The 15,341-nt window shown below is 40.8% G+C and overlaps 1 protein-coding gene across 2 annotated transcripts in view; it reads left to right on the top strand.

The window, feature by feature from the left end:
- The window catches only part of plxna2 (plexin A2), a 281,745-nt gene that overhangs the window by 144,140 nt on the left and 122,264 nt on the right, over positions 1–15,341 (top strand). For both annotated transcript variants that reach the window (XM_088081848.1, XM_088081847.1), the window contains exon 6: positions 12,107–12,230. In XM_088081848.1, coding sequence (XP_087937974.1) covers positions 12,107–12,230 — 124 coding nt within the window. The remainder of the gene's footprint in view (positions 1–12,106; positions 12,231–15,341) is intronic.

The following is a 15,341-nucleotide window of genomic DNA, read 5'->3' as shown; positions in this document are numbered from 1 at the left end:
AAATTACATTTCTTGCCAGCCGTGGTGCCATCCACAGCTGCGATCACTCCTGCCCCCTCTCCTCCCCCATTTCTCCATCACCCATCACTAAGCCATTGTTGATTTTATAAAATTATCTTCCCCCCTTTTCCCCGTGTTTGCGTGCACCTCCCTCGCAGCAAAGCTAGCATCTAAGCTACGCCACTCATCCCCTCTCAGCTCGGTGCGCCTCACTGCCGCGCTGTCTCCCGTTTAGACACTCTTCCCTCTGGAATAAGCTCCTCCACACTCCAGAGATGGTTGGCTTGCCACACATAAACACCCCTCGCTTTGATCAGCCCCCCTCCCTCCTGCTACAGCTGCCATCCACAATATCCATCCTCTTTTCTTCTCCTCCAAACAGTGCTCCCCCTCCTCTTTTTCTTTATGTTTGCGTGTGTGTGCTCATTGAAGTGCGGCTTTCTAAGGTGGCTAATTAGGAACATAGGAGGACATTAGCTTGGTTTGCGATGATGAGGAGAAGGAGTCGGTGAGCTGGCCAGGAGTGGCGTCTCTGTCTTCTTCTCTCTTTCTTCTCCCTCTGATTCAGTGTGGTGTGAGACTCTAAAGTCCTTTAATTACCAGCAGCTGCTAGGCATCCACTGAATGCATGAAGAACGAGAGGGGGAAAAGAGAGAGGGGATAAGAATGAGGGGAAGAGAATGAGAGAGTGTTTGATGCCGCACACTCATCGGCCCACAAAACCGAGCAGCATTTTGATTGCGGCTCAAAGGGAGCTCATCATCTCGAGCGCTCTTCAGTCGCAGTCCCGTGAATGGGTAGTTCAGCCTCCGTCTGACCACAATCCAAAAACACGGAGCTGCGGTGACGCTTCTCTCCGCCGCTCCCCTCTCTCCCCTCGGCCCCGCTCCTCATCGTCGTTAGATTAGCTCTCTAATCATGCCCAAAAGAGGCTTTTCCATCTCAAAAATGCCCCGCATCACTCTGTTCTGCCTCCATCCTCTCAGCACACATTCCAGGAGAGGTTTTGTCGAGATTTGTCGGGATTAGTCGCAAGTCTGACTTCAGTCCAGGGACTCAGATTGGACAAGTGGTCCAATGCCAAGGTCAGTTGACCACTATAGTGAGTTTCTGTAACTTATAAGAATTACGTCTCGTCTGAGGAAGTGAATGATGTCGTTATGTAATATGTGCCCAAGAAAATCTGTTCAGTATGTCGAAATCAGCCCGAGTTTGTTGTGTGGATGACAGCTTAGGGCTATTGGTGTAGTAGGCCTCAGCAGAGAGTGAGTCAGCATTTGAGGGCTGCTCTGAGCAGAATAACATATCACTACTACACTCTGATACTGTATTGTATTGTACTGTCAGTCTGCGTGTGGCTGAACGGCTCAGATCTGTTTCAGTAACAGCCCACACAGCAGCCTGAACGGCACAGCTGTCCACTTGTCACAAATCGGTGTTACGAGCTTAAAGCCATCAAACGATTTGTTTGGCGTGTTGGTTGGAGCGTATTATGTGGGTACACTTTGTCAACTGCAAGAGGCGAGGTTTGGGTCATGAGCAGTTTTTTGACAAAGTAGCTTTATTTTGGAGTGTAAACCCAGGATTTACGAGAAAGGAGTCGGGAATTTAAAGGAATACTTCACCCCCAAAATGACCATTTGTAAATCAATGACTCTGGGATACGCTGAATTTGTTAAGATGTTGTTTTCTCTCATGATTACATGGTGAACGAAAATTCTTGATGAATTGAAGTTTAGAGGTCCAAGTTAAACAAAAGCTTAAAAAACTACATCAGAGTATCTGTTTACAAAGTCTCACACAACTTGTGCAGTAAAACCCAAGTCTCATTTATCCAGTACTTAAAAAGACAGCCCTTTTTACTGAAGTAAAAGTACAGATATCTTACCAGAAAAAGCCTTTGGTAGAAGTTAAATTCACCTTTTAGAATATTACGTCAGTAAAAGCTTTATGGTCTTTACTGTACTTATGTATCAAAAGTCATTTTTTCATAAGAAAGTTCATAAAAGTACAAGTAAATGCTGTTAATAAAAAAGCAAGCAGTCATATTTCTGAGGATCCTGAAGTTTATTTCCTCTTAACATGTACACAACCTTTATGGCGCCCAGAAGAAAAAAAAAGAGCTTTTTTAGCTTTTTTTTGTTTAAAGAACAAAATCCAGTTTTTCCTCCCTTCCTCTCTCCCTTCAAAAATATAAAGGAAGTTTATTACTTTGTTATTTTACAACACTGAAGAAAAGTAAAACATATATTTGCTCCATTCAAAGCAAACACAGACAAACTGTCAGAGGAGTCTGGTCTTGAAAGGAGCATAAATACGTTTTACTTTTGTTTCAGTTCCCCGTCAACAAGGGCTGTTTTATTCCTCAAAGACTGGATAAACGAGACTTGGACTATACTGCACAAGTTGTGTAAAAGTTTTTAAACAGATATTTTATATAGTTTTGCTGTTGTTAAACGTGGACCCCTATGACTTCAATTCATTATGAATACTCTCTCTTTTTGTATTTTTCAATCACTGTTGAGGCATGCCAGAAAAAAAGTTTTCTTTACAAATTCAGCGTGAGTCGGGGTGAGTAATTGATACAAAAATAATCATATGGGAGGCGAGGTATGCCATTAAGACAGGAAATAGCAATTTATGCTGTAGAAAGATTATTCTCATGTGTTTCATGAGAAAACAGCAATTTCTTAACTTGAAACCAGACACAACAGCCCTACTGGTTATACCCACAACTGACCTTTAATGCCGCATGATCGCCGCTGTTCTTCTACCATTGACGTCAAACGCCGACCATAAAATCTCCTCTAATTTACCAATGGCAACAACAATTAGCCCGGCCATGGAAATGGCTGCTTCAGCCCATTGTGGATGTCAGAGCGTGTGTCTAATGGCCAACTCATCAGCTACAGCCACAGTTAGCAGTCAGAGAGAAGCTGCATCCATCTTCCCAATTGTGCCTAATGAGATATCGATCACGAACATGCAGGTCTATCAATATTTCCATAGATTCCTAGCACACAGAGCCAGAACACTTCAGCAACATGATGGCTGAAAAAATACTGCACCAGTGTGTACAGTATGAGTGGGCGGGCTACATATAATACAGTTAATGATCCTAAAAAACCCCTCTGCATCTCTTGCTTGCTCACTCATTTTCTTTTTTGAGATGCTTCCATCCCTGCGCTGCTTTCTTTCTCTGCTCAGCCCACGCAAGTGAAGCTATAGCTTGATGCAGAGCACTGAGCGATGGTTTCTTTGTAAGTCTTTTTCTCTCCCTTTATCCCCCCGCTCTTTCTCCTTTTCCACACTCAATATCTTTAACAGAGACTGACACGCTGGGTTTTACATACAGCAGGGATACTAGACCTGCTTTGCTTTGGGGCCAACTTTTGCAAAATGACAGGAGGTCAGGGACCAGTTGTAGCAGCCCCATACATGTTTGTAGGATTTTAGGACATTTCTAGAATTTCAATACATTTCTACAGTTTAAGAACTCTCCAGGATATCAGGACATTTTAAGGATTTTAGGACATTTCAAGGATTTCAGGACATTTCTAGGATTTTAGCATGTTTGTAGGATTTTAGAACATTTCTAGGATTTTACAATGTGTCTTGGACTTTAACAGGTTTCGAGGATTTAAGGCATTTCTAGGATTTTAAGTCTTCTCTAGTATTCTAGGACATTTCTAGGATTTAAGCACGTTTCTTGGATTTTAGAATATTAGAGCCTCTGTCGGGGATCCTGCACTGGCACTTTTTTCTGTAACCAAGCTCTATTTAGATGCTGTTTTATGCACTTTGGCACCTTAAAATACCTAAAATACAAAAACAATTCCCAGTGTGAATCACTTTTATTTTTATTATTAGTTAAAAATAATGGGGGGGGCCAGATTTGGCCCGCTGGCCGTTAGTTGAGTGTCGCTGGCATGCTTGTGTGCACCTGTGGCTGTGCAAGTGTATTTTATGAGTCAGTTTACACCACAAAAGCCTCTCGATCTATGAGAAGATGAAGTGGATGGCCATACTGTGCTCTGTGTCCCGCGGTGACATTATCAGTCGCCACAGGAGACACCCCATGAGTTGCAGTGGTTGGTTTGACCCCTGACATGAACTGTACACAACTTCAGATTTCAAACTGTGCCCTCACATGTCAGCCCGAGTCTTCACAGCAACACGAGCGAGTGGAGTTTACCATCTCTGTGGTGCTTTTGAAATTGAAAAACCCTGCTTTCTTCCTTTGTTTTTTTTATTCCTCCTTCCTCTTACCTCCTGTGTTCTGCATTTAAATGGATATTCCCACACTTTAGGGATGCAGCAGTTAGACACAAATACCCTGAATCACTCAGAATAAGGATAGAGGGAAGGAGGTATAGTGTGTAGGCAGCACATCGCTGCTCACCTAATGATTCCTCTCTTCATGCCGGGTTTCCAGAGTCCCAGTGCAGTCAGTCTTCATACATGTTTACATTAACGTGTTTCTGTAGGAATGCGTGTCCCCACCGTGGGTTTCCATTCAACCAAATCAAATCATGCCAGTGATTCTCTAACATAATGGGTTACCACTTAAGACTCGTAAAGCTTTGTTAAGCACCATCAAATATTCAATATACATCTAGTTCCTCCACCCTGTACCTACGTCTTCCCACCCAGCTCCTTTTTACTCCTGCTCCGCCACCGATGTATCTCTCATTTTTCCTTACTGTGTGGCGTTTGTGGTCGGGCTGGAGTGAGGGAAGGAAGGTGATTTTAAAATGGCTCCCCCTCTGTTCTCTCTTTTTAAACACGGTACTCACAGCTAGAGCTGCAATCAGACAGGCCTTCACACTTTCATTGAAGTCCTTAGATGTGGTAACGGGGAGGGGAGGAGGGAGAGGAGAACAGAAATCTTTGCCTGTCGCCTGCCTCTCCTGCTCTTCTGTCAAGGCCAGTGTGTGTGTGTGTGTGTGTGTGTGTGTGTGTGTGTGTGTGTGTGTGTGTGTGTGTGTGTGTGTGTGTGTGTGTGTGTAAAGGTGTGCATAAATGTATGAAGGATTTAGTGCAAAGGACTGCATGTTATTATGGCTATTATGACCGTGATGTGCATGTGCATGTTCATGTGGATGCACATTCGACTGTCTGCATTATCTGTAGTGTCACGTAGCCAGACGTATCTCCACAGCGCTGTGTCAGAAAGGTCTGGAAACACAGATTATCTTTCTGCTATAGGGGAAAATGCTCTGGCTTGTTTGTATTTTTTTAAACTCTATCACAGTTGTCTTGGGCAGCGCAAAGCCCAGGGCTGCGTTCAGCCTGTACAAAACATAGCAAAATGTTTATTTTAAACGATATTAAACACCCTGTTGTGTGGCACATTAGGTAGACTTCCGGCACACCTACCAAACGGGAGCAAACATACCTTAAAGCCTGTTGCACACAGTTCAGCACCTTTTGAAGAAATATATCGTTCAACCTGGAAACGATAACAAAACTGTGTGCATTGTTTTGAAACTGAACGTGTCACAGGATGCAGAAAATGTGCTTTTACAGAAGTAGTGTCAGGGGTGAACATTTTTTTGTATGGAGCATTTGCATTAACAAACAGTTATTCAAATGGCCTCACAAAAGAAAACGTCACTAAAAACATTACTAGTCGTATGTCACTGTGTGATTCAACTTTTACAGATAAAAAAGATAAACCAGATTTGATAATTGGTTCCCTAAAGGTGAAGCTCGATTATACTTTAGTTCTGGAGAAGCTCAGAGGACCTCATAAAACCACAGAGGATTTTTCCAGGTGGCTCTAGTAGAAGATTATCACAACAATATCACAGAGGCTCATGTGATGGAGAACAGATCGGTACATTTGTGAAGTCAAAGTCACTGACCGAGGCTGAAAGATGTGACAAATCAACATCGGGCACAAGAGTCCTGCAAGACGGACTTTGGTCTTTTTTGAGGTGCATTCACAAGTTGTTGTATTTGTTGTCAATCTTTACCTCTATTTGGGGAAAATATAAAGCAGACATTCCTTTTTGCACGATCCAAATCTTTGTCAAAACTTGCCGTGCTCAGTGTGTCAGTTGTTACGTCTGAGGTTGTTGTGTCCTGAAAGGAGGACACAAAGGAGATTCAGAAAAAGTAACTCATATAGAAGTAAGAGAAAATGTTGGCCAAAATCACCTGCCCAATGGCAGGGTATTAGCCACAGACTGCATCTGGTGAGGCAGACTAGTGTCTTTGTGTTTGTATGTTTTAATGCATGTGAATGCGTATGTATGTATGTATTCATATGTCTTGGTGTCTATCAAAGCCTGGCATAGCAGAGGTGACAGTGTAATTGCCTTACTAGGGCAACAAAATTACAAATAGGTATTGGTGAAACAGACCCACAGGTCTGGCCTCTGCTCCTCTCAATCTCTTTCACCATAAAAAGTGCTTTTGCACCCACACAACGCTCCAAATTACACTGTACATTAGATATAGGTTAGTAAATGGCACTACAGTGCACATGTGTGTCGAGGCTTTATTTGCACCTCATTGCTCCAACTCCAGCAGTGCAGCCCACACAAGCTGACACAGAGGAGAGCAACATGTTTGCTTTTTTATAGTTTTTGTTTTCCCTCTCACTTTACATGACTGTATGTAATGCCAAGTAGCTGCAGCTAGAGCATCTATGTTACCCGCCCTCTAGTTACATGACTCGCCCACTAAACCTACACATCAGTCCACTATCAGCCCCCTTCGCCTCTCAGCCCAAAAGTGAAATCCCTAAAGAATAGCAAAGTTAGTGTTTACCAAGGTATGAAAATGTGTATTATTATTAGTAGTAGTAGTAGTAATAGTGGTAGTTGTTGTTATTATTATTAATATTATTTATTATCATTGTTATTAATATGACTTTTTATTTTATTTTTTGTTCCATTTTTTCTCCTGACAAACACATGCAATCACACAAATCAGCATAGGGGCCATATTTGACAGATTTTCCCCAATTTAACTGCTTTTGCAAGATATTATTAGAATTATTTGGACTATTATTTTACATTTTTTTTGTTGGTGTTTGTTATTTTCTATACATTATTATCATGTTATATTTGGTAAATCAGCTTGCTCTATTTTTATTTGTATGTCCTCTGATGCTTTTTCCCCTTTCAAACCATGGCTGTACATGTAAATCCACTACTCTTTCACACTTTTTGATTTGTCTTTTTGTTCCACTGAAAACAAAAAGAAGGAGGTTAAGGTTATGGTTAGGATTGCAATGTGTTACCTATAAAGTGAATCACGTTGTCATGTATAAAAAATAATACAAAGTAGATTATTGCTACATTTAGTTTCATATTTATCCACCCCAACGTCACATTTTAACATGATTCAACTAAACCGTTGTTTGTCTTGTGCGAGTGTGATCTGTATAGTGCATGTCGGGAATGCTACAAAAAGGATGTGTCTGCAGCTATATGTGTCTCTAAAACGCAGCTGCCACTTACGACTGCATTCATCCCCTGCGGTGGAGTTGTAGATGCCAGAGAGGAGTAATGATGGAAGTGCAAGCAGCTACTTCAGCACCATGGACAGAGGCTTAGAGAGCATAACACCCGGCCGACCGCCTTGAGCAGCCGCCGCAGGGAAAACAGCTGAAAGACAGGCTGAAAGAAGAGCGTGCATTTGAACTGCCAGTTTGTGCATATACATGGCATATATGTTTGTGGGCATGTGTTTCTGTAGCAGAGAAATTCAACATGCACCTTTAACACCGTATGTCTCTTTGCGAGGACCCCCGCCTCTCAGGAATGTGAGTGATGGAGCACAAAGCGTCAGGCGGAGCTGCTGAGTGACAGGCCAGGGCCAGACGGGAGGATAAGGGGGGGTTGTGCAGGGGGGGTCATGAGGGGGAATATGAGGAAGGCAGGAATCTAGTCAACACTCAGTGGCATGCACTTCAGCTAATGAGAGAGGCAAGGGGTCAGCTTCTAACTACACAGAGATAATGGCCATCTCCTGAAACCATGGCAACAGCAGCCATCCTGTACCCCTCCCACCCCCACTGCCACACCCCCCCTCGCTGCGCCCTCATCTTACTTCACCCCACCGAAATGAAATTTTTAAAAAAAAGAAAACACAGTGAGGAAAATCAATGCAGGGCTTTTTGTCGGTTAACGACCGCCCAGGTTTTTTTTTTTTTTTTTTTTTAATCTGTACCCGTACAGCTCGGAGAACATGCATAAAACATTGTGCCGCGGTCCACACCTGAAAGCACATTAAGTGTCATTTTCTGCCGCCATTGTGGATGTAAAAGAAGCGCCAAATTGCAGACGGGAGTAACACCTTGCCGAAGAAAGATGTGCTAATTTTGCCTTGTGAAAGAGTGACACAAAAAAAGGGAAAGAAATGGACAGAGGCGGAGAGAGACAGAGAGTGAAAAGTGTGGCAAATGCAGCACGTAGTGAAGAGACAGGAGAATTCATAGCAGGGATAATAATGAAAAATGCCTCATTTAAAATGTAGAAATAGATTTTTCACAGTGGTAAAGGAGGAAAACCAGATGTTCATTTAACCCGTTCAGAACTCAGTTATGTTCAAACACAGAAAAATAGAAATTTTAAAAAAGTAATGATGGATTTATACCCTAAATGCAACCAGAGTGGCTGTTTCAGCAAACCAAAGTTCCTGGGCCACTTAATCTGCAAGGTGTCTCTGTTTTGACTCGTGTTCCAGCTGCTTTTTGTTAAATCCAAGTTCTCACGTTAGGCAAGAAAAAACGTATGTCCTCTTCCTAATCTCACGTATCACCCATGTTAAAACGGTACAACACAGTCAAAAACTTTTGACACACCTATGCAGACTTCTCGTCATCTTGAAACACGATATTATCACAATCTCTATAGTCACGCACACTAAACTGCCCTACGGCACCATACCTGTCGCAGTTAACTTTTACCTGAATTCTAACAGAAATAACGTAATAAACAATGTCTACTAGTATTCAAAATATACAGAAACCTTTATGTAAACCTAAATAATATCAAAAACTGTATTATATGTCATATACTAACATTAACATTTTCACCAAGTATAAAATATGTGACAAAATAAGTCTTTCGGCACTCATAAATCATTAGCCAAAAAAAAAGTTTTTTGTTTTGATTCAAATGGATGGAGAATCTTAACCAAGAACTCGCCAAAAAGTAAAAATTACAATAAATGGTCCTAAAAGACTTTTATGCAACAAAAAATGAGATTATTTATTTTTCATGAATAATTAACTTGTATCTGAATAAAATGATGCTTTAAAACACATATATAGATTTATATTTCTGTCATGGTAAGTCAAAATATCTTTTGTTCCTTACGTATCTAATGGAAACAGCATGTTTAAACCTCCAGAGATTAATATTCTTTGAACATAATCAAAAAGATGCATTATAGTAAGATGATTGTATCTTTAGAAAATCAAATCTGAAGAGTACTTACCTGTTTAAACTGTATTTTCTGAATTCATTTTCCGGTGAAACTCCACCGTCCATCACAATGGACACATATATTTTTGTAATCTTTTGACATGTATTAGTGATATAACATCTCATGTTTACTTTAAAAGCTGTTTAAACACAAACGATGTACGTTAACACCATGATTAATAGAGCACTGTGAATAGATTACACACATGCCATCAGGTAAGGCTGTGCATTTGGGTGTAGTCCGATGACAGTTATCAAAAAACTTGACCGAAGATATAGAAACGTAGATAGCTCGTTAGCCGCTGCTCTAAGCTCGCCGCAATGCATCTGTGTGGCTGCCATATTGGGGAGGTCAAGATCTGCTAGCAAACAAATGCATGTGTAATAAAAGGCGCAGATTTCACCGCAAAATCGACTGTAATTAGCTCTATTCTGAACACTTTTTCATAAAATTTGATTTGTTATAAACATTGTAAAGTGAACATGATAGTGGTTACATTTTTTAAATTATTTTCAGTTACTGAAGGCAAACCGGGAACATGGTATCTTCATTGCTATATCTGTAATCTAGACATCCTAAAAAATGTGTCCGTTGGAAAGGACTTAACAGGTAAAAAAAAATGGAAAAATCTTGCAGCGGTAGCCCCCCCTTTCTTAGTGAGAGACTCTCACTACTACACTAATTCTACACTTTCCTGCTCTCTAAAATCCCTAGGGAGCGCTGTGCGTGAGTGTTTGTACGTTAGTGTGCCTGTTCATGTGAGTCTGCTGGATATGGCTTGAACTTCTGACAACATAATTACACACAGAAGCTGTGGATGAAGATGTAGCTCAGAGTCAGTGTGCGCTTAAGAAGCATGATAACACACACAGCACACACGCAGTGAGCAGCCGGGGGAGAGTGGACAAGGGTTAGCAGCGGCGCATCAGCACCACGGACAGCGGCTGACCCATCGGAGTCCAATTAGAGCTGCTGCGACCAGACAGCCAGTTAGCCAGACACTTGGACTGCCGGGGTTGGATGAGGATAGAGAGCCTTTGGTGTAATGGGATGGAGGGAGCACACAGTTTAAATAAGAGGGAGGAGGCAGCGGAGTTTTAATGAGGGATGTGGCGGACTGTGGGGGTGTCGTGTGGTACTTGATATACTGTCTGACCATTAAGATCTGTTATGAGTGAACGTTGTGTAATTTGCACTGGTTACGTCTCCAAAGTTATGCAGTGTTTGAAGGGTATAATTCGGCTGTGTAGTGCTTTGTGCCAGGGCTATGTAGTCTGCGTTAGCACGGCGGAGGCAGTTGTTTCTGTGGTTTATTGGGAATTTCTGGAGGCTATGATCACACAGTATTATATAAAACTTGTCCCAGAAGACAGCTGCTATTGATGTTAGGAGTGGCATGAAAAAAAAAAACAACATTTTTCCAAAAGGTTTTTTGTGTTTGTTTTGATTTGGAATTGATGTTTTTAGGCAATCCAACAAAACAGCAAAACTGTTTCCTATTATTTCTCCAATATGCCATATGTTCTGCAAAACTAGGAAAAAAAGCAGTCTAATAACAACAACATAACTTAGCCAGACTCTACAGCGTGTGACATTTACAGCCGCAATCAACACAAAACAAACAAATCGACGTGACTAATACGGACAGCACGGAAACTAAGAGAGAGAGAGAGAGAAAAGAAATATGAAGCATCTGGTGTAAAGGGTCGTTAGTGACCAGTGTCAAAAACTCAAAACACATTACTTGCTACTTTTATTAAGTTTAATGAATTTAGACAAAAGTTAGTGATTAACATCAAGTGTAGGACACACTGCAACACAATCTTTCAATATTACGATGTCAGCTTTTGCCATCACAAAGGAGATTTCGAGTCCCGTAGGCTCGACTAAACAAGTTGAGAAGTACTTTCTTTCCTCAGTGTGGTTTCTAAGTCGCCTCAGTGTACCTGAGCTCAACACTGAATCTAATAGGTAGTGAGTAATATGCATCCATTTTTTTGTAATGTCTGTTGTGATTTGTAGTATTTACTGTATAATTTTGTTGGTTGGTTAAGTGGTATTTTTGTATTTTTGTGTATATATGTGAAAAAGTTGAAATCCTCATAATAATAATCATCATCATCATCATCGTCAATATTTCCTCCTCACAGCACTGCTAGTATTTTTTTAAATTCTTTTTTACATTATTTAACATTCCCTTTTTTAGACAATGTTTTCTGTAAGTGTTTTTGACATTTTGAATCCTCATCCTCCCTCCCCTTCCTTCTGTTGTTGGATGGGGTTTAAATTTCTGTCACAGCTCTGGCAGGTTGTCTTTTCTTAACACACAACTTAATTTGTCACATGTGTATTTTCGCTGCAGCATTTATTGTAACATGAGTGCTTATTCCTGTCACTGTTGTTTTTTATTGTTTCGCTCTTCTCATACCTTTTGTGTAGTTCTTTCTGTGAATATGTTCTCTCCTACTTTGACGTTGGTAGCTCCTCTTTCTCTTGTAATTTATTCATTAATCATGTCACGTATGTTTAGTTTGGTAACAATCAAATTAAATACATTTTTTCTCTATCATAGCTCTGTATTGTAGCCACTTTTTTCTTTTTTTCTCTTCCTATTCAAAAGCAAATATCAGTAACCTCTTTCTTTCTTTATTCTTGCTTTCAGCTGCTCTCAGAGGAACCGCTGTGAGCGGGCAGACGAGCCATACCGTTTCGCCGCCTCGCTCAATCAATGTGTGAAGGCCACCGTGTACCCAGACAGCATTGCGGTGTCCGAGCCCAGTGTACCTGTAAGTTCACTCTCATACACACACACACACACACTCCCAGATACAGTACACACACGAAATGCCAAACACCTGCATCTCGACCACTACTTGCACGAATTACAATAAAAAATTAGCTCCCATTTACATATTTCCTACCCACATACGGAGGCAGAACATTTTAAAAAGATCCCACATTGCAGTTTGCCTAGTCTTGATTGTGGTTGATGCATAAACATTAGATGGGAAGGTTCATAAGAGCTCTGCGTGGGCGTTTCAGCGTGCATATGCTCACTTGGTACAAAGCAGTCAATATGTGTGCCAAGACATGTTTGTGTGGGCGGGCGTGTAGGAGTTAAAGTTGTCCGAGTGCAGCAGAGTACAGTGCAGTTTTTTCCACACGGACTGAGCGGAAAACAGGCAGAGGGAGCATCAGTGGAAGTTCTGGTGGATGCTGCACATGAACACGCGTGGACAGGCTCACACTTTAGGTCTTTAAATACCCACGCTGTTTTAGGGTCAGTTTATCCAAAGCGCCAGAGAGAACACATTTTTCTATCCGTCTAGATTGAGTTGCCTACAGTGGGTTTCGAAATGTCAGAATTGCAAATGTCTAGTCTTGGCTTTATCCCGATGTTGGCGGTGCTCATTAGCATTTGATTTTCATACTTTAATGTCAGGTGTATTAAAGACTTTTCATTGCACTTTTACTGTAATGAGAAAAGTTGTGGGTCGACAAAATGCTTTGTCGTTCTTAGCTGAGCTATTGTTTCGTGGTGCTTTGTGAGCTCTTTATTTACGTCTACGTCACGGCCGACCAATATAGAGACAGTCAGATACCTCTTATAATTTTACCAAATCTTGTAGGGATGTACTGATTTTGAAATTCTGGGCTGATAACTGATACAAATGTTTTTTGTTGTTTTGTTTTAGCTGTTTTTTTTATTCCCCCTGTTATGGTAGGGAACAGAAATCTTCATAAAAAAATGATCTGTTACATTCAGCCCTTCATAACACCATCTTTGAATGAGCACAAATCCAAACATTTAAATTTATAAAACACCCTTTAATGCAACTTTCTTTCCCATGAAAAGCATGTTTTTAAAAACACTGCTTCAAAAGCATTTTTACGATATATAATACATCTTGTTTCCCTCTCTGATATCTGTTTCACATTACTGTAAAAACATCAACACATCTCTCTTTAGAAAAGCTGTATTTATTCAAGTTTCTCGCCAGAACCTGAAATTACAAGTTAATGTTCATGTTATAATCTTATGGTTGTAATGGTTTTAATTTGCCTCTATCCAATATTTATTTTTACTGCACCAAGCTTTAACTCATCATCATGTAACTCAATGCAATCGCTGCTAGCTTTTAGTTCTCACCTCTGGCTGCAAACAGCTAACATTAACTAGCTCTCTGTGAAGGCCAGTGGACAGGAATCGACCCAAACGCAGAAATCAGACACAAAAAGTAAGTCCAAGTTCAGTAGTTTAATCCAACACAAGGTCATACACAGGAATGTAAAAAGGCAGCAACAGTAGAGGCAAGGAGCAGGCAGCGAGGAAAAAAAACCCAGAAACTGTCCAAACGATCAACAACCAGGCAAGCAACAAAACTTACTGGGAACAGGCAAAAATCCAAAGTCAGAGAAGCAGGCTGGGGTCATACACCAAAGAAAAAAACACAAAGAGAAAGGCTCGTAAGCAAGACTACTGGAATATATAGGAGGTGAGTGAATGAGTTGGGTTTAAATATAAGACACAGGTGGTCAGTTGGTTGAAAAGGGAGGAGGTCACTCTGACAGAAACATCAAACACCAGAGTTAACAAAAACAAACAGGAAGTTCAATCCTACTGATTTCAACATGGACTTTATGTTTATAATGTACCATTATCGAGGACAAAAATGGTGCGTCCCCTGACAAGTGTGTAGTAAGGTCTCTATGTTCTTTGGTCTTTACGGCGTTTGGGGAGGATCTCAGTTCGGCGTAATGACGCTTTTGTCCCCATGACAACGAGACGCCATTAGTCGCTCACCCTACTTTTTATCCTGTGCAAAATAGATGTGATACAGCAGAAAAACATCAACCAATACTGTCTGTAAATGCCATCTTATTTGCTGATAGGCCAGTGGCAGTCAGCAAGGTAAATATCAGCCGCTAAAGATAAGTACATCCCTCCCTAAAGCGCCATATCAGTATTGCAACAACACTGAAAGTACAATTGGTACTACATTGGTTTTAAAATGTATTTCATTCAGACATCCTACACAAAAACATATAACTTATAAAACAACAATCAAAACAAGAACAGCAAGACCGTCTATAATGATACCAACATTTGACACATTTTCATACGTATATACTTAAATGTCATGAGCTCTTAATAAAGACAAAATCCTAGACTTCAGAAAATTTCCCTTTTGTATTATTCATCCAAGCCGATAAGTATTTAAAAGAGGCAGACTCTGTCATCAGTCTTATCCATTCAGTTGCTTTTACAGTTTTTATTGACTTGTTTTTAAAACATCTGTGTGCTAATAAAACTTAAGTTAAAAAGGCAAAGACCTTTAAAACCAGGAAAAGACAGAACTTATGACAGTTACAGATCCAAAGTCTGAGACAATATAGTCTCATATTATGGTATTTATACGGTGACATTATATTGCCCAGCCTTATCTACAGTACAAGCGTGCTCTCCTGTCCGTTTAGAGAGATCTTTGGTGTACTTTAGTAGACTATAACTCCAGCTGAAACTGCTCACAACAAGGTCTCAGGTATAATATCTTGACAATTCAGTCCAGTAAACTAAGAACTACTGAGCTTTATAATGGTATGATGACAGATAATCAATACTCCGGTTTGATAGTCTTCACAGGCACTTCTTTTTCTCACTTGAATTTTGTGTAACATGGCTCATAAATCTAACTGGTTCACCATCATAATAATCCTGCTAAATGTGCCGGTGGCTCTGGCAGTGACTCACCCGGCATCACATGATATCTCCTCCTCAAACCGGCCCTCAGTAGACCTCAACCTGTTGTCCACTTCACAAACAGCCGTTTACCAGACAACATGTTAGCAGTTATGTTTGTTTCCATGTCAGCCACACCAGGAGCAGGGTCATCTCA

Source organism: Plectropomus leopardus, chromosome 9 (assembly GCF_026936395.1).
Source record: "Plectropomus leopardus strain MGB_pleo_1.0 chromosome 9, ASM2693639v1, whole genome shotgun sequence".
Classification (NCBI taxonomy): Eukaryota; Metazoa; Chordata; class Actinopteri; order Perciformes; family Serranidae; genus Plectropomus; species Plectropomus leopardus.
This window is presented reverse-complemented; position numbering and strand designations above follow the sequence as displayed.